General features: G+C 40.9%; 1 protein-coding gene across 1 annotated transcript in view; it reads left to right on the top strand.

Moving 5' to 3' along the window:
* Nucleotides 1–26,592, top strand: part of adarb2 (adenosine deaminase RNA specific B2 (inactive)) — a 280,576-nt gene that overhangs the window by 111,882 nt on the left and 142,102 nt on the right. Inside the window, exon 3 of the mRNA XM_052016167.1 lies at nucleotides 24,599–24,713. Coding sequence (XP_051872127.1) covers nucleotides 24,599–24,713 — 115 coding nt within the window. The remainder of the gene's footprint in view (nucleotides 1–24,598; nucleotides 24,714–26,592) is intronic.

The raw sequence follows: 26,592 nt of genomic DNA, 5'->3' as shown, positions 1-26,592 counted from the left end.
GCATGGCCCCCACCGAAGAACCAAACATTCTATTTGTTTTAAATCAGGCAACAAATGCAATACAGCTACATAATTGCATAATCTGGAAAAACAATCAAAAATGGACAGAAACTGTTCCAGTTTTAAGGTAACATCTGAATTTTAGGATATATTAAATCTTTTTAATACATTCCCAGTGGTACGTACTAAATCATTCACTTTGGAGAAAAAGATATCTTATTCAAATAGATTATGCAGTTTTAATTATCAGTGCATTGACTTCGCCTCCCACTGCTGCTAACTGCTACTCAAACTACGTAGCTTTGGATTTAAAAAGAAAGAAACATATCGCTGGCAGGGCTGAGCTCATTCTCTGTGCTCTCAGCGAGCCTGGGTGCCATCTGTTAATGTGACATGTTGACTGCTTTCCACAAAAGCAACCTAAGAAATGGCCTGAACACCAAATGGGATTATGTGTATAATTATGTCTTCAAGAATAGCTTAAATTGTACACTTACAATAGATATGTAGTTGGAATTACAATGTGTGCAACTGTCTATAATACCTGTAGATTCAATTTTGTTGTGAAATAGCAGGCATTTCACTGAGCATTTACATATTTTAGATCTGTTATTGACTTGTTTACCAGATTTAGGTTGAATCTAGAGGCTCCAATATTCACTTACAATTTTACAGGGCATTTGCAAGCTTTTATGTGTAAATTTGACCTATCGCTCAAGCATATTTGCATCCAGCAGGCATGTAATATATTTACGGAGCTTGTACCCTTCTTAAGATGTAAATAAAAGAGAATGAGATGGGAAGGAGAGCACATTACTGAAAATGATCCACCCGGTTCTTGTAAGTAGAGCAACCAAAAATCTGCTTTGTTTCTTATACTGTGGATGCACATTCTGGGCACAGTTTAATGTTTCTACTGTGGAGTTTTGAGCAGATCCAACTGTGTCAGGTTTATTCCCACTTTGATTCCACAAGTCCAAGTGGAGAGCATGGTTTACACCATTCATCTGCACATAAATGGAGTCAACCCAAGGAATCAACCTGAAAGGTAGCTGAGGGTCAGACAAAAGAAATGTTGTTTGTCATGGGGCTGATTGGTCTTCCTAAAACAATAGAGTCATAGAGTCACACAGCACGGAAAGAGGCCCTGCTGCACATCGAGTCCATGCCAACCATGTACTTGCATTAATCCAATTCTATTCTCCCCATATTCCCGTCAACTGCCCCGAGCTTCCACCATTCACCTCCACACTAGAGGCAATTGAGATTTGGCCAGTTAACCTCCCAATCTGCTTGTATTTGGGATGTGGGAGGAACCTTTTGCAGTCACAGGAAAATTTATGCAAACTCCACACAAGCAGAAGTAGAGGTCAGGATTGAACTTTGGGGCCATCCTTAAGGCATTTCCTCTGGCCCACTTTGATCATTACTCTTTGACTAAGTTGCAAGTACAATGGCTGTTTGGATAGGCATGTGCACAAAATTCCCCATCGATCGCAGCTGATGATGGATGATTATTTCTTCAGTGTTGATGGTGTGGACACGTTAAATGTTGTGAGAGTACCTGCCTTCACCACTCCCCGGCAGAGGTGTCTAAAATTAGAGAGCTTAGGTTTAGGGTAAGGAGTAAGAGATTTTGAGGGATCTGGGAGGAACTTTTTTCATCCTGATATCTAAGACTCTTGCTTAATTACTTTGACATTCAGGGATTTATCTTCTTGAAGTTTATGTGTGTTTGATGGTTCCCATCAGGTAACTGAAGGAGTTAAAATCAATTCTGATAAAGGACATCTTTCAGCCTAATGATCTTATCCTCCAATACTTCCACAATTCCATTACATCATATATTTTCCTAAAAAAGTGCAAGCCTGATCCCAATCAGTCTTCCTGCCAATCCAATGCAGCTTCTGATCACTTTCTCTGTGTGTAAAACAAAATCAATTCCTCATTCTGTTCGCCTTCACATTCCTGAGCCCTGGGCTTCCTACCCATGTTTGCTGCAGTGCTGGTTCATCTAGAGGTCATGGTTCAGCTTTGTATCATTACGTATGTCAGATGTCAGGAAGGTCACTTCTGAGGCATTTCCCTTTGCCATTGTGGAACACTAGCTAACAAGTTCTCCTTTTCCCCTCTGCCCTTCCTCCAAGGCACGGGTGACCTCTTCACGTCATGAGGGCCAGAACTGCACAAGGTATACCACATAGATTTTCTTTGTTTAATGTAGCTCCAGCATGGGCTTTGGTGAACCTATAGCCTAATGTCCACTGTCTTTGTTTATTGCAGCCCTTATATTGGTAAGACAGGGTAACATATGAGCTAATCAACACAGAAACCTATTTAAGTCTTCATTTTAGTAAGTTTTTTAATTTACCTACAGTGTACACACACCTCCCATTTCTAATTTCTAATCGGCCAGTGTTCCTCATTTGATTGAACTGAACTTTACCTTATAACTATTTCCCCAGATATCTCTACCATGATGTCGCTACAACAGAGCAGTGAAAGTGGGAGAGATTGACTAATGGTTTGAACTCTGCTGTAGAATGTGCCAGCATCTCACTGGGAATGGAAAGGCCCATTAACACAAAGGCTGTGGCTGGATCTGGTTCTACGGACTGAATAGACTTTTATCAAACAAGATTGTGCCCTTTCGACCTCATCCAGATTTCCATTTAAAAAAAACAGATTCTCCTCAATTATCTGCTACCAAGTATTTGGGTTAATTCTGGTTCCCTCCTCAGGAGCCACATATAATTGTATCATCAATGACAGGAGGCCTTACTCAACTGACTGAAGTCAGACCTTGCAGCTTTGCCATCACCAATAGTCAGCAGCTCTCTGAAGTTGAATGTATGTAGAATTTACACCATGTTACAAACACTGAATGTGGGGCATGTGGAAGCAATTGGCTAATGTGTTAAGTTGCATATCACAGGTAAATGGTGACAGTAAATCCAAAAGCTTACAGAATCTCCTTGCCCTTTGTTCATATTGGCCTGCAAAATAAAATGCTTGCTATTCCCACTCTTGTTAGATGGATTGGTTTCTATTTCACTCTGGAATTTAACCCTTGACTAGAAAAGTGACATCTTTTTCAACCCCCCCCCCCCCCCCCCCACCACCATCGAGGACATCTTCAAGAGGTGGTGCCTCAGCAAGGCAGCATCCATCACTAAGAACCCTCACGATCCGAACCTGCCCTCTTCACATTATTACCATCGGGGAGGGGATACAGGCAGCTTGAAGACCCAAACTCAGTGATTCAGAAACAGCCTTCTTCCCCTCCAACATCAGGTTCTGAACAGTCCATAAAACCCATGAACACGACTTCGTTATTCCTTCTTTTTGCACTATTATTTTTGTAATTTTATGTCTTTGCACTGTAGTGCCTGCTGCAAGACAACCAAACTCACGCCATTTAAGTAAGTGATAATAAATCTGATTCTGACTCAGATTCAGAGAGACAGGAGCGAATAACTCTATTGGGCAGGTAATATTGGAAACAGAATGGCAGCTAACACATTCCCCCTCCCACCCTAAAACTTCTAGAGGACTGTACTGATTAGGTCAAAAGTGAACATGGAGTGAGAGGGCTTTTGCAATGCTGTTGGCCTTCACAATGTCACATGGAGTTCCAACCCACAAACTGTACCAAGCCTTTTGCAGTTCTAAGAAGACACCACCTGGTTCCTGCCCGAGATTTGAGAACTAACTCCAAAATCTTTATCCATGAGCAGTAGATCCTGATGGTAGAACAGTCAGTCCAGTGATTTGAAAACAATTGCTCATTTGACAGAGACATGAAAAATGGCTCTTCCTCAAACAACTGCATGTAATAAAGATGGATTTACCTTAGTAGTGCAGAATCGCTTGAGTGATAGCTTTGTGGATCAAACTAGTAACCCAGGAGAGAAGAAATGCTAATTGTAGATGTATTCATTTTCAGTCATTTTTTTGTTTTGCTTGTTTTGTTATCACACAGAAGTTGAGTTTTATCAACTTGGCTAATCTTTCTGCCTTCCATAACTGTTGCTAACACTGTTTCTCCTCTCCACTCCAGACAGATTTACCAGTCCTCCTTTTACCTATCTTCATTACTGTGACATCCAAAATATCATTCCCTTTTCCTTAAATGTTTACTGTGAATGATCTTTATGTAACGTTTTTAGCGTTGTACAATGGGCCCTGTTTTTTCACAAGTTAGCTGGTATTGATGCCGTGCCAAAGAAGATATTAGCCAGCTCCTATGGTTCCTGGTCAAAACATGCTCAACTCTTTCCCCGTTTTCACCCCTCCCTACCTTGTCCAATAAATCTCCAAGAAGTCTGTCCCAATAACTTTGACTTTGTGCAGCCCCAATTTTCTATCTTCCACCACATTAGGACATATGAGCTAAAGATTTCTCAGAGAACTTGGTCTTAAGGAACTTCTTGGAGAGAGATAGAAAGGTGGAAAGGTTCGGGGGGAGAAAGCTCGGGATACAGATGGCTGAAAGCAATCACTAGTGGTGAAGCAAAGGACACATAAAGTCGAAAAGTCAAGGGTAAGAGGAACAGAATTCTTGGAGGGTTATTGCACTGAAGAAGGTTACAGAGGGAGGGTGGGCTGAAGACCTGGCAGGATTTGAACATAGAGATAGACCCAATAGCCACACAGTACGTCAGGGATGAGAAAACACTTTGCCCCTATCTCTCAGTACAATCCCAGACATTGCACAGCATAAGTTATTAGTCAAACCCAAGAAGTTTGCCAGAATGGTTAGTCCTCATTTGACATAATCTGCTAGTGCTGGAGTCAGAAGATGCAGGTCAGTCTTAGATAAATATTCTTCTCTTCAGTGCCTACCTTCCTTTCCTGTGCCTTCTGATTTGTATGTGGTTCAAGAGCCAGGTATAGCCCAGTACCTTGCAGAATTCATCCCATTATCTACAAAAATTACCGAAGCTTAGGAGGAAGGTAATCCAGGCTGATCTCAGTAGAAGATGCTGGAAATACTTAGCAGATCAGGCAGCACCTGTGGAAAGAGAAGCAGTTAATGTTTCAGATTCAGGACCCTTCATCAGAGGGTCCCAGTTGTGATGAAGGGTCTTCAACCTGAAAAGTTTACTGATTCTCAATCCACAGATGCTGTCTGACCTGCTGACTGTTTTGTGCATTTTCTATTTTTATTTCATATTTCCAGCATCTGCAGATTTTTCTTCTGATCTCAATCTGTCTGCACCTACTTTCAGCACTAGGTATGGGAACCTTGTCTATAACCTTCCCAACCCAGGGATAGTTGGGTTAAATGGAGCAGTCCAGGTGCCTTAGCTGAGGTCCATTGGCACAGCACAGACCCTCTCAAACTACATGACTCCATGTCACAGTGGGAGGTGGCTTTATGCATCATTTTGTGAAAGTTACATTCACAGGCCAACTCTTCATTAAAAAAAAAGAAACATGTCACCAAAATCAGCCCAGATATGAAAAACAGAAGAAGATAACTTTATGTTCAAGAAGATTCATGAACTCTCTATGGGTAAATCAATCCACTTTCATCTTGTTAATAGACAGCACTGTCCTAAGGCAGTTACAAATTACTGCCACTTATTTCTCTATTCTGAGCACCGACAGTTACTTTAAGATCAGATGGGATGACATGTTTGTACTGAGATTTTCTTGCATTTTCAACAAGTTATACTGTACAGAAACGGGCCCTCCATGGTAACCTTTTTGCCCATCTGCACTAATCCCATTTGCCCACGTTAGGACTGTATCTTTCTATGCCTTGCCTATTCTAGTGCCTGTCAAAATGTCTCTTAAACATCGTGAATATAAATAGTGATTGTAATGATTGGTTTGTTTGCAGCACCTTTTTTGCTGTACATTTATCAAAATGATGGACTGCACGGAAAGACTTCATTTGACAGCAATACAATACCCATGGCACTGGGCAACACAATACCTGTGACCACATGGGTGATCAAATGATAGTGAACAGGGCTAGATGAATTGGCTGTGTCACCAACTCCATGTTAGTTAGGTTGAACTGAGATTTTAAGCACTGACTATTGAACTCAGATCTTGGTGGTTGCTTTTTTAAAATATCTCGAACGAGGCACTAGCCTAAAGATAAAGAAAAGCTTTCAAACTAAAACCCTTCAGGAACTCCTGTCAGTAGCCACACAGATCAAAAATAAAAGAAGTTCTACCAACTTCAGGCAGTACTAATGTGTTGCAGAAAACAAGAATTTCCATTTAACAAGCTACTGAGAATGAGGCCTCTATATCACCTTGTCAAACAATTGCTTTCACCATACCTTACAATATAAATTATAACCATCTTGCAAGCTCACAGCAGGCTTTTTGCTTTTGCTTTCTATCTACTTCCATCAGTGTTTATTACCGATAGGTTGGTTTGTAAGTATTATATTCTGCTCCTCAGCAATATGAACATTACATGCATAAGCAACTGTTACTGGATAGAAACACTGCATTTGACAGTAATGCAGTACCAGTGGTGTTGGGGGCAATATAAGACCTGTGACCACATGGCTGATCAAAGCAAAAATAATTCTGGATTGTGATTGTAAGAGTTATATTTGAAAAATAATCAATCAAAGCAGAATGCAATCTGAACATGGAACAGTACAGACACAGGAACAGGCCCTTCAGCCCACCATATCTGCACCGACCACGATGCCAATCTAACTAATCCTATCTACCTGCACATGGTCTGTATCCCTCTAAAGATCCAGTGTGGCCAACCTCTCCCTATAGTTCAGGCCCTCCAGTCCAGGCAGCATCCTCATAAATTCTTCTGCACCCTCTGCAGCTTGACCAATGTCCTTCCTATAAAAGTGTGACCAAAACTGTACAAAATACTCCAAGTGCGACCTCACCAACGATTTATATAACTGCAACATAATGTCCCTATTCCTAAACCCGATGTTCCTAACTGATGAAGGCCAGCATGCTAAAAGCCTTCTTCGCCACCCTGTCTATTTGCACGGCCACTTTCAGCAAAACTATGCACTTGTGCTCCCAGGTCCCTCTGTTCCACAACAAATAATAATCAGTTTTATCAGTCTTCCTTCCAAATGTGAACAACTTCATATTTTCCACATCTACTCCCTTTGCCAATATTTTTCTCTTTCACTTAACCCATCAATATTCCTCCGCAACAACACACAAAGTGCTGGAGGAACTCAACAGGTCAGACAGTATCTATGTAAGGAAATGGACGGTCGACGTTTTGAGATGAGAACCTTCATCTGGACTGGATGTTCAACCTGAAACGTCGACTGTCTATTCTCCTTCACGGATGCTGCCTGACCCACTGAGTTCCTCCAGCGCTTTGTGTGTGTTGCTCCAGATTCCAGCATCTGCGGTCTCTCATGTCTCCAATATTTCTCAATAAACTGTTTGTATGGTCCTCACAACTTGCCTCCTCCCCACCCCCTGCCCCATCACCACTTCTGTATCATCCACAAATTGGACTAACAGTAATCAGCTTCCTTTCTCTAAACCTTTTATATAGATTGTGGCCCCAGCACTGATCCATGCAGCACACATTGGTTACAGGTTGTCTACCTGAGAATAACACCCCTTTCCCTGCCTTTTGCTTCCTACCCTCATTGTTTATTTTCTTCTTGGTTATCTTTTGCCCTCCTCTGGTGTATTCCAGGACTCAAACCCAGTACTAACTTTTGCTACCTCGTAAGTTTTCTCTTTCAAGTTTATATCCTTTTTTAACCTCCTTGGTTAGCCATGGTTGATTCATCCCACTCCTTCTTCCCTTTTGGAATCTTTCCCTCCTGGTTGGGATATATTTTTGTTGTGAGTCATGAATTATCTCCTTAAACATCTGATAATAACTGAAGATTATTTGCCCAGTCCACCTTAACCCGTCCTCTCCACATTCTCATGTAATTCCTTGAACTCATGTTTAACACAATTGTTTCGGACCCAAGTTTTTCATTCTCGAGCTGATAACTGAATGTAAGTGGACAGGTACCAATTAGCAAATATGAATCAAAGATACTGTTGATTCAACTTGATTGACTCTCAGTTGGTGAAAATGGTGAAAGCTGCCTCTTTCTGGCAAAGTTGTCAGTGAAGGTGAAGGAAATGTGAATGCACGGTTTGCACATTACTAACTTATAGTATTTAATCACTACAGCAGAAAATAATAACAAATTTATTGGCAAACTCACCTCTTGAGCACTGAATATTATAAACTGTTACATGTATCAAAGACCTTCTCCTGTGTAACGAAGCTGAAAGGGATTAGCTAAATAATTTTTCATTGAGAGTTAATTTGCAGAGAAATAAGTACCTATTGCTAATGAACATACCTACTTTGATTTATCAGGTGATTGACTAATCATCCTGTTCTGTTTTGTGCTGCATCTTGGGTATCAAACCATGATCATCACAAACCAGGAATATATATTCAGCACTTCCTTGGTACCGCATCCCAATAGGCAGCCTTGCAATGTGAATATAGTCTGTTGAATTTTTCTCCACTTATCCTAAAATGGTAGTGCTTAGAACAATTCTCTTCGGTGGTAACCTTCATGTCCTGCTGCTCTATATGTGTCCTGACTGGTAAGTGTCCATCACTCCTGGGACTTTTTTTCCTGAAGCGCTGGAGGCTGAGGAGTGACCTTAAAGAGGTACATAAGATCATGAGGGGCGTAGATAAGGTGGATGGTCACAGTCTTTTTCTCAGAATATGGGAGTCTAAAACTACAGGACATGAACATAAGGTGAGAGTGGAAAAGATTTGAGGAGAAACTTTTTCTCACAGAGGGTGGTGTATATATGGAATGAGCTGCCAGAGGAAGCTGTAGAGGTAGGTACAATCATAATGTTTAAAAGACATTTCGACAGGTTCATGGATAGAAAAGATATAGAAGGATACAGGCCAAATGCTGGCAAATGGGACTAGCTTCGATAAACATCTTAGTCAGCATGGACGATTTGGGCCAAGGGGCCTGTTTCCGTGCCGTATAATGCTGCGACTCTAGGACTCCATTTGCAAAGCTGTTTTTTTTTCTGCTGTCTTATCTCCCATAGATTCCCTAACAGAGAGGAACACAAAATAATACATGTAACAGCCAAGGCTAATCTAGTTCAGTATGAGGATTTGAATACAGCAATGATGAAGTCCTCTTCAATTATGGTAGTGATATTGCACCTGGAGTACTGTGTACAATTCGGGTCTTCTTACTTAAGAGAGACTTTGGTGAACTCAACCGGTTCCAGGGATGGGGATCTGCCATATGGGGAGAGAACGTTTAGACTGACACTGTACTCCGCAGAGTTCAATAGAATGAGAGGAGGTCCCTTCGAAACATGAAGTTTGTAAGAAGTGTAATAAACTGAATGTGGGAGAATGCTTCTAAGACCAGAATGCACAGTTTCAGAGTGAAAGGTGATGAGGAGAAATTTCTACAGTCAGTTTTTGGTGAACCTTTGGGACCCACTACCCTGGAAGACTGCGGAAATTCAATCATTGTTTCATTCAATACACAGTTTGATAGATTTCTGGACATTCAAGGAATCAAGGGATATGGGCATAATGCAGGAAAATGGAGCTGACGGAGCAGATCTTGATGGAAGGCAGAGTAGGTTCGAAGGACCAAATGGCTATTTACTTGCTTCTATTTCTTATGATTTTATGTTCTTATCAGGTGGAGGGATCTCTAATGAAGCTAATCTGTCCTTTTTTTATTGGTCTATTTGCTGTCCTTCAGTTAAATATCACATCACAGGTTAAACCATTTGAGAGCCGCATCTAAAATGATTTCAAGCTAAATTACATTTATCACCTTTCAAGGGCTTCTTTCCTTCCCCATCCGTAACTCCCCACCCCCTACCTCCCCTTCGTCTGTGGGCATTAAGTCAGGAACACTAACAGAAAACTGAATTTATCCCAGTTTAAGCTCCACTCCATCTGTTCTTCCCAGTCGGATTAAACCCACTTTGCATGGCATGAGATGCTGAGGGATAGCCTCTGTTACAACAACATCCCTCGCCCTTACGAGATCAAAAGGAGTGAGGTATCAGTGACATTAGTGAAGGGTGTTGCCAACACTGAGAATCCAGTACATGAGCTGGTTAAAGGCTCACAACCAGAACAAGTACAGCGCAATGAACTGAGGGAGTCACAGAACTCACAGGCACCAGACTTTAATAAAGCTCTTTGACTTTGTTAAGATAGCTTAAGTTTCCAGACCACACAATACTGTTTCTTTGCTTTCTGTCACTGGAACATGAACAAACCCAGACATAGACCTGCATCCTACCATTCAATGCAGGATGCTGAATGGCATTTTATCACGGGTGGCACAGAGACACAGCTACTAGAGCCATTCCTCACAGAGCTAGAGACCCGGGTTCAATCCTGACCTCAGGTGCTGGCTATGTAGAGATTGCATGTTCTTTCCTCTGACTGCATGGATTCCTTCAGGTGCTCTGGTTTCCTCCCACATCTAGAGACATGCGGGTTGGTGGGTTAATTGACCACTGTAGATTGCCTCTAGTGTGTAGGAGAGTGGTAGAATCTGGTGGGAGCTGATAGGAATCTGGGGAGAATAAAAATGGGATTAGTGTAGAAATACTATTAATGGTAGTTGATGGCACAAACTCAGTGGGCCGAAGGGCCCGTTTCTGTGTTGCATCTCTCCATGACACTTGATCGAGAATTGGTAATGCCAAGTTTTTTTGTAACATTTGGAATATTGTGTTCAGTCTTTGTCCTCCTGCTATTAGGAAAGACGTCATTAAGCTGGAAAGAGTGCAGAGGAGATTTCTGAGGATGTTGCCACTACTCAAGGGACTGAGTCACGGAGAGAGGTTGAGAGGTTTGGGACTTCTTTCGCTGGAGTGCAGGAGAGTGAGGGACAACCTTTATAGAGGTGTATAAAATCATGAGGGGTATGGATCGAGTCAATGCACACAGTCTTTTTCCCAGGGTTGGGGAATCAAGAACTAGAAGACATAGTTTAAGGTGAGAGGAGAGAGATCTAATAGGAACCTGAGGGGCACATTTTTCACCCAGAGGGTGGTCTGTATATGGAATCAGCTGCCAGAGGAAGTGGTTGAGGCAGGTACATTAACAACATTTAAAAGGTGTTTGGACAGGTACATGGATAGGAAGGTTTAAAAGGTTATGGGCCAAACACAGGAAAATGGGACTAGCTTAGATGGGAATCTTGGTCAGCATGGACCACTTGGGCCGTAGGGTCTGTTTCTGTGCTGTATGACTCTATGACTCTACAACATGCCCCATCTACTGAACCTCTGCTGTACTAGATACCGCCAAGAGTCAATGCAAACCTGAGAGCAGGCATTTTAGTCCGCAATATTTAACAATTTTTTGCAAACAGTAGCTAACAGCTCAGTTTCTATAATCTTATTTTATTGATACAACAGGACAAGTTCAGTGAGATGATGTTCAAACTCACTGAGTGAATTGAGGTCAAAGCATCTGAGTGACTGTATTTTCTGGTCAATGCGATTAATGACCTCAATGCCTGATCTATATCTTCCTGAAATGATGCTCTAACCTGAAATCTGGCCCCAGCAGTATTTGTATATTACTCAATCCAATTACTCACACCGCAAGCCTCAAAAATCTAGCTGTAAACTAAGCACGCCACAAATTATATTTGTTTTTCATAAAGTCTTATCAAATTGAAAGGGCAATGTGTTTTGCTCCTGCAAGAAATTATTGAAAGTTAGTATTCTTTGCCACAAGGGATGCTAAATTAACCAGAGCATTCAAAAGAGTCGTGGATTATTACTAAAGAAAAAGAATATAAGGGAATGGCAGGAAAATGGGGAATGTAAGATCAGTCTGTTAAAAGGAGCATAAATTCAAAGAGAAAGCTAAACATTTCCTTCCACATCGTCTTCCTTTCAACAGCCCCCATATTTTCTGTTCAATTGATAGGAAGTACATATTGTTTTTATGTGATTATTTCAGTACTAAATCTGTATCATTTATTATTGTGCCTTGCTTTGATCATTACCTCACCCTTAAACTGAGTAAAATACAATTCAAGAGCCTTAAACAGAGGGCTGCAGTTTTCCACAACCTTTACACAATGGCCCATTCCCTTATAAAAGCTTTCATATAAATAAGAGACCAAACTCTGAAATAAAACATCCCAATAAAAGTTGTTGAACTTCATTGCATAGATTGGCAGTCCAGGCAGAGGACAAGAAGGGCAAGAGAGTTTGATGGCTTCCACTCTAAGAAACACAAAGGCAAGGGTGCTGTTGATGTTGATCTTCACAAAATGCTTAAACATTTTTCCAGTGACCTCAAGTGACAGTGCCCAATACGAAGTGTAAAAGAACACACACTCAATCAAAGGGTGAACTACTTTGCTTCATATGTTCCTTGTGCTCTCTGAATAAGATTCAGACTTTGTGTCAGTTTATTCTCTATCGGAATCAGGAGGAAGTGTTGCATTTCAGAGATGCTATCAGTAATTGGTAATTGTTTTATTATTGTCATGTGTTCTGAAATACAGTGAAAAGCTTTGTTTTGCTTGCTGTCCAAACAGATCATTGCAAAACATAAGTACATCGAGATAGTACAAAAGGAAAAGCAAGGCCCATTTATTCCCTTAAATGGACATAAGAACCCCCATGACACTATTGGAGGAAGAATGGGGGAGTTTCCCTCATGTGCTGTCCAATATTCATGCCTCAGTTAATCCACCAAAAATTAGAGCAACTAGCCACTTCACTCAATGTTGTATCAAGGCCCTTGTTATTGGCAGTTGGGCAGATAAAACACCCTAGATTAAGATTCAAACATCTTGGTTTAAACCATCCTCAATCCTGAGGGACAGCCCCAAGAGCTTAAAATAGTGACTATACGTCAATAAACGTCCAATCTGGAAAGTGACAGTATTGTTTCTTCAGGGTACACATCCCATGTACCCATAATAATTCACAGTACATGTGAAGTAATTTACTGAAATTCTACAGTAAACTCCTAATGAACTCTAAAGGCAACTATATACTGCAGTAGACAGAAGAAAACCTAGAATTCCTGTGCTACCCCCACCCTATTTACTCTATTGTTCTGTTTCTAATGAGGGAGCAAATGACCATAAATAATGAAATCCCGTGGTGTTTATATATTGAAGTGGAAACCTAAGGATACATGGTGGCCAAGGAAATTTCCTTCCCTCCACCACTGTGGCAGTACATTTGTCTGGCCATGCCCTGGAATTGTCCCCATTACTCTTTTAAAGTGTTTCTTAATCCAGGCGTTTGATCACCTGCACTGTTATCACTTTAGGTAATTCAATCTCAGCTATTTTACATCGTTAGAAGCACTATTTAAACACAAGTTTTTGCTGAGAAAATCATTTTGTTGTTGAATCATCCAAATGAATTTTGTTATTGAATCATCCAAAACTGCTCCACTGTTACAGTCCTTCCCCAACAATGAGCCAAACTGTATTTAATCAGTTGACAATCTTTGGTGACGGTATCCTCTCCTATTTCAGAAACAATCCCTTTGTCAGAAACCTTTCATTGTTTTAAATTATTCAGCACCTGTCGACAGCTCCCTGTAGGGAAAGGCAGCTGGGTTAAAGAGCAGCAGAGAAATGTCCTGTTGACATTTGTTAGCACACACAATATTGACTTTGAGAAGAGTTCTGTAAAATTGGCATTGGCGTTCTACATTACCTTAGCAATAAATCCAGAAATGAACCCTGAGGGGTCATGAAACCAAATAATTTCTTCCTTAAGGAGTAATGAGCAGGAACCAGGGGAAATGTAGCAGCAGATGTGACAGAAATTTGCAAGTGGAAACTTTTTAATACCTGATTCACTGAAACGTTATTTCTGTCAACACAGGTTAGGCTTGAGATTCATTCTTCATAGACTCTTGAATGGCACTCGGAATGATTTAAATTTAAACTGGGTAAGGTTGGTGAGCTGATCTGCAAAGAACGAAATGAGAGGAGATTCCATCAGCAATCACTTTCAATAGTTGTGAAAATAATCATTCCCAGGTTTTCACACCACGCAATCTCAAGTTTGGGTTGTGTGAATAAAATGTAGTGCTGAATACTGACAAATGTAGAAGACACATGCAATTAGGTTGGAAAGGATAAAAGAAGAGCGTATTTTTACATAGCTTTTCACTACCTCAGATTGTCCCCAAGTGTTTTAGAGTCAATGAAGTAATTTTTGAAGTTTAGAAACTGTTGTAAATGAGGAAAATAGCAAACAATTTATGCACAGCAAGCTCCCAAACAATACTCTGATAATAAGAAGAATCAAAATCAGAATCAGAACCTGAATCAATCATATATAACGTGAAATTTGTTGTTTTGCTTCAGAGAGAGCTCTTACAATGAGCCGACTAAGGGAATAGGAGCCCTAGTTGGATCGCAGGTCTGCTCAGCTATTCATGGTCTCCTTGTATTCAAAGAACAGACCTCAATAAACTGTTTGGCCTGGTCCATGACAGTGATGGTGCAAAGGCCAATTTGCCTGAAATGTTTCCCAGCAAGTCCTTGATAGTTGTCAGCATTGGGTTATGAATCCCTTGATTCTGGAAGCTGCTCATGGTGAGATAAGACATCATCTACCTCTCTGAGGTCTGACAGGCAGCTCAGGCTTTGCAGTGGCACTCCCTACTTCTTTCATAGGCTGAACTGCATGCACCGCAGATGCAATGCCCGCTGATGTCATGGGGCACCCTCTTGAGTTTCTAGGAATGAGAGGTGATTCAGTCTCAAAATATAAGGGGTATCTATTCAAGTTCAAGCTTATTCAAGTTCAAGTTTGTTGTTGTCATAGGCATACATACACAAGGTATAAATGCCTTGAAAATTAGATTTTTGCAGCAGTAGCGCAGTACATTACAAGACAAGGACAAACATAAGTTAACATAAACTGAAATAAACAACAAGATAAGCACAACATCACTAGTGCCAGATTGAGAGAGAAAAGAAAAAATATAGTCCAAGGTAATGTTAAGAACATAGGACAAAGGTGAGACATTTCTTCATTCAAAAGGTAGTATGACTTTGGAATTCTCTGCCAAAGTGGACTGTGAGACTCAGTCACTGGCAACATTCATGAGAGGGTAAAAGATTTTTAGATTTTTCAGAATAAAGGGATATGGGGGTTAGTGCAGGAAAGTGACGCTGAGGTAAAAGATCAGCCATGATCTTATTGCATGGATGAGTAAACATGAGGGGCCGAATGGCCTGTTCCTACTTCTTCTTACATTCCAATTCCTTATGCTCTGTCGTTGAAAAATGTCTTATATTGCCTGCATCACTTTCAAAACTGCTGCCTTTCACTTCCCTTCAAGTACAAAAGACAGTCCACCCATCCTGTGGTTGCAAATTATCACCTTTTCCAACCACTACTTTTCCAACCAATTCCCCTTGCCTATCAAATTAAATTCCTCCCAACCCCTCCCATTCCACCTTCAAAAAAAATCCTACATGGGGCACATGTGATAATTTCACTGCGTGCTTCCAGCGGGCAATGTTCCTCGGCAGAAGCACACAATTGGAAAGCAACTTCAATTGTCAAGCTCAGTCAAATACGTGTAACAGTAAAGTTCCTTAATGATACACCTGGGTCCTTTTTCTACCCTACAGAAATCCAAGCAGATAAAACAGAGGCAAGAGAAAGCTGTCTTCAGAATACCCAGTGCTTCTCTATTTATAAAATTTTCATCAGTTATGCCTCATAATCTTAGAGAGGTATTTATTAATGAATTACGTGCTTGAGAAAATTTTTACCTATTTCCAAAAGTTTGCTCATTGCTGAATTCCCTCTGTGGCCCTATCATTGTGGACAGACTGAAATATATGGAGTGTGCAATGTGAATGCATGTGATCAAATTGGTATTGAAGGCAAACATAACATTAACTTCCTTGTGACACAAAAAAACTCTGCGGATGCTGGAATCGGGAGCAATACACAAAAAGTGCTGGAGGAACTCAGCAGGTCAGGTAGCATATACATGGAGGGAAATAAACAGTCGATGTTTCGGGCTGAGACCCTTCATCAGGACTGGAAAGGAAGAGGGCAGAAGCCGGAATAAGAAGGTGGGGGGAGGGAGAGGAACACACACAGGTAGGGGATAGGTGAGTCCAGGTGATAGGTGAGTCCAGGTGATAGGTAAGTCCAGGTGAGAGGGGGAAGGTAGGTGGGTGGGGGAGGGGGAGAAGATGTAATAAGCTGAGTGGTGATAGGTAGAAGAGGCAAAGGGCTGAAGAACAAGCAATCTGGTACGAGAGAACAGTGGACCATGGAATAAAGGATGGGGGAGGGGAGGGGAGGAGATGGGCAGGTCATCAAGGTGGGGGAAGGGAGCCACAGGAATAAGGGAAGACAAAGGAGTGGGGGGAGAAAAAGAATGGGTGGGGTGACCTAAAGTTGGAGAAACCGATGTATGAACTCCAGCAGTCAATGTAATGAACTTTTGACATGCTGAAGGTTTTGGTTCAGACTGTTCCTCACAGCAACAATTTGCCTGAAAGTTTACCAACAGCAGTTATCCCCTTTTAAATTTGAAAGCTATGCTTTCATCAATTGGCCAATCAAAAGTCAAGAAGTTTTGCTTTCTGCTTCCAATAAAATTCTGTAAATATCGTATGCCTCAAAAGTGCTAAACCATGACCACCTCTAATATGAGTAGGTCTGGCCAATTCCCCCCTTGGCATTCAACACTACTCCCATCACTTGGTGTCACCATTAAAGAAGACGAACGTCATTAATGCAGTGGCTGGGTAACCGGTGCCAAGTGACTCACCTTCTGTGACCCCAAAGCCTGTCCGCCTCAAGTCAGAAACTTGATGGAATACTCTCCAATTGCTTGGATAAATGCAATTCCAGCAAGTCTTAAGAAGATCAGCATCATCCAAGATAATTCATTTGCCACCCTAAGCATTCATTTCCATGTGCCCCTGTTTCCAGGTATCGTTAACAAAGCTTTGGTACTGCAACAATTACCCAGGCATGGTTAAAAACTCCTCCCAAATCCACAGCCTTCATCACTTAAAATGATGAGGGTAAAAGGCACTTGGAAATGAACCACTTTCACGTTCTCCTTGAAGCCATACACCATCCAGATTTAGAAATATATTGCTGCTCCTTCCTCTTCACTAGGTCGAACTCCTGGAACTTCCTTCAAAACAGCACTGTGGGAGCACCTTCATCATGAAGATTGATCACAAGATCACAAGACAAGGGAGCAGAAGCAGGCCATTCAGCCCATCGAGTCTGCTCCAAGGAAAAGGGAAAAAAGAAATGAGAAATGGGGAACAGGGAGGGGGGAGATGAAAAAAAACCTATTCTAATCCCAATTTCTGGCCTTATCCCCATATCCCTTGATACCCTGACTAGTTAGTTATCTATCTATCTCCTCCTTGAATGCCCCCACTGATCTGGCCTCCACTGCTGTACGTGGCAAGGAGTTCCACAAATTCACCACCCTCTGGCTAAAGAAATTTCTCCTCATCTCTGTTTTGAAACTGTTCCCTCTAATTCTAAGATTGTGCCCTCTGGTCCTGGACTCACCCACCAAGGGAAACAGCCTAGCCACATCTACTCTGTCCTTTCCTATCAACATTTTAAATGTCGCTATGAGGTCCCCTCTCATTCTTCTGTACTCCAGTGAGTACAGTCCAAGAGCCGACAAACGCTCATCATACGTAAGCCCTTTCATTCCGGGAATCATCCTCGTAAGTCTCCTCTGAACCCTCTCCAATGTCAGTACATCCTTCCTAAGATGTGGGGCCCAAAACTGCGCACAGTATTCCAAATGAGGCCTCACTAGTGCCCCATAGAGCCTCATCAACACTTCCTTACTTTTATACACTATACCTCTCGAAATGAATGCCAACATAGCATTCGCTTTCTTTACCACCGATCCGACCTGGTGGTTAACCTTTAAGGTACCCTGCACGTACCCCCATGTCCCTTTGTACTTCCGTACTTTGAATTTTCTCTCCTTCTAGATAATAATCTGCCTGCTTATTTCTGCTTCCAAAGTGTACAACTGCACATTTCTCAACATTGAATCTCATCTGCCATTTCCTTGCCCATTCTCCTAAACTGTCCAGGTCTCTCTGCAACCTTCCTATCTCCTCAATACTCCCTACTCCTCCACCTATCTTGGTGTCACCCGCAAACTTAGCCACGAAACCATTTATTTCATCATCCAAATCGTTAATGTACAGAGTAAAAAGGAACAGCCCCAACACTGACCCCTGCGGCACACCACTAGTAACCGGTAGCCAACCAGAGCTAGATGCTTTTATTTCCACTCTTTGCTTCCTGCCAACCAGCCAATGCTCCACCCATTCTGTTATCCTACCCGTAATTCCATGACCTGTCATCTTATTAATCAGTCTCTTATGAGGCACCTTATCAAAGGCCTTTTGAAAGTCTAAATACACAACATATACCGCCTCTCCCTTATCCACCCTACCTGTGATTTCTTCAAAAAACTCCAATAGGTTGGTCAGGCAGGATCTTCCCTTCACAAAACCATGTTGGCTAGGACCTATCTTGCCTTGCGCCTCTAGGTATTCCGTAACTCCATCCTTGAGGATAGATTCCAATAACTTTCCCACCACTGACATCAGATAATAGGTCTGTAATTTACTTTATGCTGCCTCCCTCCTTTCTTATACAGCAGATCAAGACAATTCAGGGAGGGTAATAAAATCCTGGCTTTGAAAATAATGCCAACATGCAACAAGAGAACTAAAAAATAAACTTCAGTTGCATTAACAACAAAACACCAGTTGGTAATAATACTGTGTGTCTTTAGTTTGTGTGTATTCCTCTGTATTCTTCCTCCCTGCCAAACACATCCATCATAGCCTTTATTTCCATGAAGCTGTCAATTTAATCTGAAGGAAATTCCCCAACACTAGCCATGGCTTTACCACCAGGCTGCATGCAGAGTGGCAACTGGCCAGTAGGTGCTTGGAAGCAGAAGTTTGGGAAGTGGGTGGGTTTCAGTCCGTGATGGCAAGAGGCAAAGGCAGGAAGAGGATGCTCAGGCGTTGGGAAAAGCCAAATTTCTCCTGTGGGATCCAGAAATTGAAACTGACTGCTCCTGGCCTCAAAAGCAAAGTTTAAGAACCCTTACATAGTGGTCTCTTCTGCTAGATTCCATCAGGAAAGCCATAGCTCATGAGGTTTTTTTTAATTTTTTAAAAATTTTTATCTACAGCGTGGTAACAGGCCCTTCCGGCCCAACGAGTCTGCGCCGCCCATTTTAAACCCAAATTAACCTACCCGTACGTCTTTGGAATGTGGGAGGAAACCGGAGCACCCGGAGGAAACCCAGGCAGACACGGGAGAACGTACAAACTCCTTACAGGCAGCAAAGGGAATTGAACCCCAATCGCTGGCGCTGTAATAGCGTCGCGCTAACCGCTACGCTACCGTGCTTATTGAACCCACATCTACATTTCTCAAGGACCCGACTGGTTTCAGTCCATGGTGGTCAATAAATGAAGATAAATTCAGAACCGATGAAAAGCAGGTGCCTGTGATGCTGCTGCAAGTTTTTCATTGCACCTGTGTATACATGTACTTATGCAGATGACAATAAACTTGACTTTGACTTTGAAATTTGTTGGTAACTTAAATATATTAACTGTTCACCAAGACAGTTTCTGCTGGCCATGTGGGTTTAAAACCCCAAAACTAACATATTCAAGAAGTCTTAAATGTTAAAATATCATGCACGTACGTTAAATATCCATGTGCAAATATTATAAATGGCAATGCAACGAACAATAATTTCTAGGCTTTTAAAAATCCCAACCGAATGTCGCAACTCAGGAAAATGTCACTGTATATGTGATATCAGCAAAACAGGTAAACAACCAGTCGCCTAATATGATGCTAACTTAAAGGCAGCCAAAGCGAGCAATTAATGTCTCGTAGAGAATTATGCAGAAACAAGTGATTATTCTTGTTGAATCTTTAAACAAAGCAAACAAATTTCACAAACAGCCAATATTTCTCTCTCCCTTTGGTCAGATGGTTGCACATTACACCACTGCCCGTTTATTAGCTGCATCTTCCATAGCACACAGTCATCAATTATAACACCACCAATCTCTAGACTCACTGCAATTATAAAACACCGACCTCAGTCCTCAGAAACAATATAGGCAATTGTTAAAACTCAAAGTAGTTGGAATGATGAAAATTATAATACTGTAACATTGCATTTGGTACACAGCAATATATCATTGTTCAGAATTTTGAGTTGCCTTCATCATTTAAGTTTCAGACAACTTTTAGAGTTTTGAAAGGCAGCAGAACTCAAGCTGTTACCTTCTGGAGGTAACATGAAAAAAAGGTGCAGATACTTCAGATGTACATAAATAGCCCTGAGATTTGTTTGCACATCATTTTGATTCACAATTTTAAACATAATGGGCTGCAAGACTGTAACTATGCTCTAAATCCGATGATACAACAACTAAATCCACAAATATATTTCCAAGCTGATAAGTGTTTTGAAAAGCTGTCTCAACATTTGAATGACAGAAAGGTGGTCAAACAAAGCTAAGCTGAAGAGAAAGATATCTAAATTCTGTCACTGCTATGTTGCAGCAGACACTTCAAAGAAAAAGGCCTCAGAATGTTCTTATGAAGAGAACAGTGGTTAATGGAGAAAAGCAATGTATTTCAAAGTGGGCCAATCCTCCAACCATCTTCAGCACAAAACTAACGAGTTTGCTTTGAACATGGGGATTAGCTCAGAATACTTGCAGAAAATTATCAATTGGTCTGGAATTGACGATTCTAATTATCCTGCGTACCTGGTAAAGAAGATTGTCCTGATTTGACAATGGAGGCATCTTTGCCAACTTGCTCAGGTTGTCTTGGACTTCTCACATTCTCAGGCAAACTCAGAATTCTGAAACAACCTGGAGATCAATTACCAGTGAAACTGCTTTCCCACCCTGCTGTTGGACTGGAAGGTGAATCCAATAACAGAGCAGTGACAGGTTTATACCTGCTTTAGACCTGCTGGCCCCTCAGGTTTATATTTGGGAATGTAGGCATACGGACAGTGATTCAAAAGGTAAGTAAGTATAAAGTAAATACTTCAATTTTTTCTGTATTTTCAGTTATTTCAATTTATTTTGTTTAATCTTTTTAAATAATATTTATTGTATTAATTATTTAATTCTGTTGGAGTAATGCCTGAATATATTCAAGAAAGAAAATGAAACCTTTATTAGAACTAAGGGAATAAAGGAATATTGTGGATTAGTGCAGGAAAGTGGTGATATGGTAAAAAATCAGTCAAAATCTTACTGAATGGTAGAGCAGGCAAGATGGCCCAAATCCTGCTTCCACTTTTTATGTTCTTCTTCAGAAAACAGAACTAGCATTACTAATCTAATGGGATGTTTTGGTGGTTACTGGCTCTCAGAGTTTCCACCAGAATTTTGAAGATATTGTTTCTAGAGGACTTAGCATCCCAAGATATTAAACATTCATAATTTTGAGCACTTTAAAACCAAAACAAGTGACCTCAAAGCGATGATGTTTCGTTAAAGCATCTTTTATTAAGGTTCACATATTGCTAGATTCATTTACAATGCCTGAACGTGTTGCTTTCTTCAACAAAGCTACTAGGGGAGGAAGGAAAAAGAAAGTTTGCCTTAAAAATATATCCTGTTTTGATGTTTTACATATAAAGTAATGTTGAGTATGTTCACTGTCTGAAAAATGATTCTTCTCTCATTAATTTTTGAGGAATGCGGAATGGGGATAGGGTCTAGATTTAAATGTTGGCAAATTCAGTGAATGTTCAATCCTGCTGTCAATCTTGTAACTGCATCAAAGAAATTGCGTACTAATAAGTGATATCTATGTGTGACACCTGACAGGTGTCAGACAATACACAGGACCTTCATAAATCTGCAGCTCGTTCTATTCCATAAAAAAAATCACATGCACCCTGTGTTGAAATTTGTCTTTTTGAAGTTCAAATATTAATCAAACCACTCAAAATAGATCAGGGTTTGCATCTTCATTATTAATGAAAGTTGCATGACTCATAGGTGAGTGATACCTTGGTGTAAATTGATATGCATAATTGGTGTGATTTTGTAGGAGGGATTAAACTTACCTCATTCCTGATTTAGGCAGCATTTGTTCAATGGATCTAGCAAGACAGGCAATGCCTGTCTGACATTCAGACAAGATCTGCTCTAAATTACAGCCTTAGCTGCCTGTCGGGCAATATGTCATGTTCCATTAGAGGGCATTTAAAGGTAATATTAGAAGTACTGAGCAGTAGTTGGTACATATGTACTGAGAGCCAGACAACAAAATCCCTCTTACAAACCAATTAATGGATAGGCATTGAGAAATTCTGGACTTCTGATGGATTCTATCATATCTTGCATTTTTATAGCATCTTTAAGAAACTTGGGCTGTGCAAGTCATTTTACAGGCAACGTAGTACTTTCTGAAGTGTGGTCACTTCATGCAGGCAGGCACGGTAGTGTACCAGTTAGTGTAACGCTATTACAGCGCCAGCAACCCAGGTTCAATTCCGGCTGCTGTCTGTAAGGAGTTTGTATGTTCTCCCCGTGACTGCGTGGGTTTCCTCCGGGTCCTCTGGTTTCCTCCCACATTCCAAAGACCTACGGGTTAGGAAGTTGTGGGCATGCTATGTTGGCGCCGGAAGCGTGGCGACACTTGCGGGCTGCCCCCCCCCCCCCAGAGCACTCCACACAAAAGATGCATTTCACTGTGTGTTTTGATGTACATGTGACTAATACAGATATGTTATCTTATCTTATCACTGTTGTGATATGGGAAAAGTAAAGAAGTGGCTGAGATGTTTTTGTGCTCCTTGAAAGGCAAGTTAAACCAATAATGCACAGTGGGCCAGTGTACATTTTATACATGGGTCCCACCCCACCCCACCATCCTACTTTATTCTTCTGTTATTGGTCCTGCATGCCTTGTGCTCATGAGCTCCATCATCTGCAACCCTGAGGAAGACCTGGGCAGGGGTGGTGGGGATTTGTGGTCAGCTGAAGAGAGTGTGAGAGTTGGGAGGGGAGGTGAGTGGCCATTGTCATGTTCTATCGGGGGGGTGGGGGGCGGAGGGGGTAGGTCCTGCAATGGGTGCCATAAGAGAGGCCCCTAGTGATGTGGCAGGGTAGTGTGAGAGGTGCTTTAAAATCTTATAGGGAACACACGAAAGAAGATTCAAGCAGCAAACTCTATGGTGATCAAATTGTTGCTGCAGCAGATCACAAATATTGTGAAAGCATGCTTCTGCCAAACCAGCCCCGCATTATTCACAGACAAAAAAATGGTGATGACATCTAGATCTGCATGTTTTATATCATCTCATACATCCAGGCATAAGCACATCATAAATACCAAAGGCTCAGAAACAATTTGTCATGTGAACCATACAGTAAGTAGCCATGTACCATCTAGTACCAGAGGGCATGCATTTAAGGTGAGAGGGGGTAAGTTCAAAAGAGATGAGCAGGGAAGGTTTTTGACACAGAGACTGGTTGGTGCCTGAAAATACACTGCCAGGGGTGGTAGTGGAGGTAAATACGGTAGAGGCGTTTAAGAGGCTATTGGATAGGCACATGAATGTGCAATGGATGGAGGGATATGGACATTGTGTTGGCAGCAGGGATTAGTTCAGTTCGGTGTTTAATTATTAGTTTAATTAGTTCAGCACAACAGCACAACATCATGGGCCGAAGGGCCTGTTCCTGTGCTTTTATGTTCTAAGTACAGTTCTTTCACGTGGTACCCAAGATATTTAAGCAATGAAAAAATTTCTAGACTGGTGAATATATTTGAAAGGCTTTGAGACAAATTTATGCTTTTATTTATTTGTTTGAATTACTAATCTTTTTTTAAATGTCCATAGGCAAATGCATATTCAGACACAAAGGATATTATATACTAATTACAAAATCAAAGACATCTGACATAAAGATTTCAAAATCACTTGTTTTGGGTGCAAAAAACCATTCCAGGCTACGACTGAGGTGAACATAATAAATTTTATAAAATGCACCTCTTGTGAAGCAATGGAAAAAAGAAACTAAGGATAGTAGCATTTCTCATTGTCAGGAGCAAAGGGAAAAAATAAATTAGTATTTAGGATGTGCACAGCTTGATCTGCATTTATTAAATTCTTCCATGCCTATTTATACTTTAAGAAGAACATGGGAATTATTAATATAAAAAAGATAAAGGAATGATTAATAAAGGGCCACAACATGTGACTGGAGACAGTGGTGCAGATAGAGAATAACCGAAGGAATAGGCTATTACACACTGAGTGAACCAGACTCATTACCTTGCTGCTCAAGGTAGAAAGTAACTCAACTGGTAAGTGAAATTATCCGGCATTTAACACAGGAAAAGGAAGTCACTCGGTTTTCATTTTATTTCAACAATTGCTCAAGAAGAGGAAGAAATATAGAAATGGAAGCCCTCAATATTTGTACCACAGTGCACACCATGAGATCACATCACAACCGGCCTCATTACAATGCATCGTTTCCGTGTCTTTCAGGAATTTGCTGATGCAGTATTTCACCTCGTCACAGAGAAATTCAAAGAGCTAACAGACAATTTGACCTCCTCACATGCACGGCACAAGGTACTTGCAGGAATCGTAATGACCAGAGGTAAGGAAATTCAAAACCCTGAAGGCAATTTTTCCTTAACACATAAGTGGTGCCTGGAGGGATGTTTCTTTTTCTCTCCCTTTACAAACAAAAATACTTAATGTACCTTTATTGCCTTGCCTATTTTCTGAGGGACCGTTTTTTTGAAAAATATGTTGTGCCTCCTTTTCAGCTAGTAGTACAGTTCTGGTATGCTATGAATAAATGCAGGTATCTACAGAATCAAAGACCACTAAAATAAATTGCAAAATATACTGCTGAGAGAACCAAATTATGATTTTCCTTCAGGTTACTTTGGTCAAACATCTAAACTCATAAACAACAAATATATTACCTCCATGGCATTTTCTCTAAGGATAGAAATGGAATACCCAGACCTATATTCATGTGTAAACTCTCCAGATTTCAGTGGTGAACAGAAGATACCATGCAGACAACTAATGTAACAAGTGTTGAGGAAAATATTAATAGAAAATCAATAGTTTTTTTTTCAGTTATAAAGTCAAACAAACAGTATAAGTTTAGGTTGATGAGTAACTCATATAATTTCTAAAACTTATGGTCCTCCTACAATCGGCCATCTCCCGACAGTTTTAATACCAATGATCTTGAATTCTAGTAAATCCTTGCTCTGATAAGATACTTATTTATACAAGTCACATACCAAAATAAGATTGCTGAATTTAGGAGAGTTAGCAACGTGCTTCATGTTTGCTTTCCATTACTGCATTCTTTAGTTAATGTAATGGCTGTCATTCTTGATCAATCTTGCAATGTGGGAACAAAATACACATGAGAAGCAGGTATTGTTGCAAAAATAATATTCAGATGCCATGAGAGTAAAAAATTCATTCTGTACGTAACACTGTGAGCCTGGTCAGAGAGGAATGAAAATTATAAAAGATACAGATGAATTTGAAACTCTGAATTCGCCCAAAATCATAGATATTTTCAATAAATACTTCCCCAAATATTCACAACATACTGTAAGAGTGCAAGAAGTAGATGCAAGATAAGGCCATAATTCCCCTCCAGCCTGCTCTGCCACTAAATAAGATCATGGTTGTAACATTTACAAATTGCACTCTGCTTCTGAAACAGTCATTCCATTAGCCACCGACACATGGTAGCTGCTATGTGTACCATCTGCAAAATTCATTGCAGTTATTCATCTAGTTTACTCTGACAGTAGCATCCAATCTTGTGGCCTCTACTATCAAGGGCAACACCACCACCTCATAAACTCACAGAGACATAGAGTCTTACAGCACAGAAATAGGCCCTTTGGCCAACCTACACTTCCATTTGCCCACATTAGGACCATATACTTCTACACGTTGACTCTCTAAAATGCCTCTTAAATATAGTAATTTTATCTGATTCCACCGTGTCCTCTGGCAGTACATTCTGGATATCAACCAGTCTCTGTAAAAAAAAAACTTACTCTGAAGACCCCCTTTAAAACTCCTTTCTCTTACCTTAAACTTATGACCTTTTTGATGCCCCTACCATGGGAAAAAGATTTTGACTATATACCCTATCTGTACCTCCCATAACCTTATTATACCGTTATCAGTTAGACCATAAGACCATAAGACATAGGAGCAAAATTAAGCCATTCGGCCCTTCAAGTCTGCTCCATCACTCGATTTACTTTTCCCTCTCAACGCCATTCTCCTGCCTTCTCTGCGTAACCTTTGACGCCCTTACTAATCAAGAACCTATCAACCTCCACTTTAAATATGCCCAATGACTAGGTCTCTACAGCTGTCTGTGACAATGAATTCCACAGATTCACCTCCCTCTGGCTCAAGAAGTTCCTCCTCACCTCTGTTCTAAAGGAACGTCCTTCTATTCTAAGGCTGTGCTCTCCGGTCCA

Source organism: Pristis pectinata, chromosome 5, assembly GCF_009764475.1.
Source record: "Pristis pectinata isolate sPriPec2 chromosome 5, sPriPec2.1.pri, whole genome shotgun sequence".
NCBI lineage: Eukaryota > Metazoa > Chordata > Chondrichthyes > Rhinopristiformes > Pristidae > Pristis > Pristis pectinata.
Note: the sequence above shows the minus strand (reverse complement) of the source record. Positions and strands in the feature narration are given on the sequence as shown.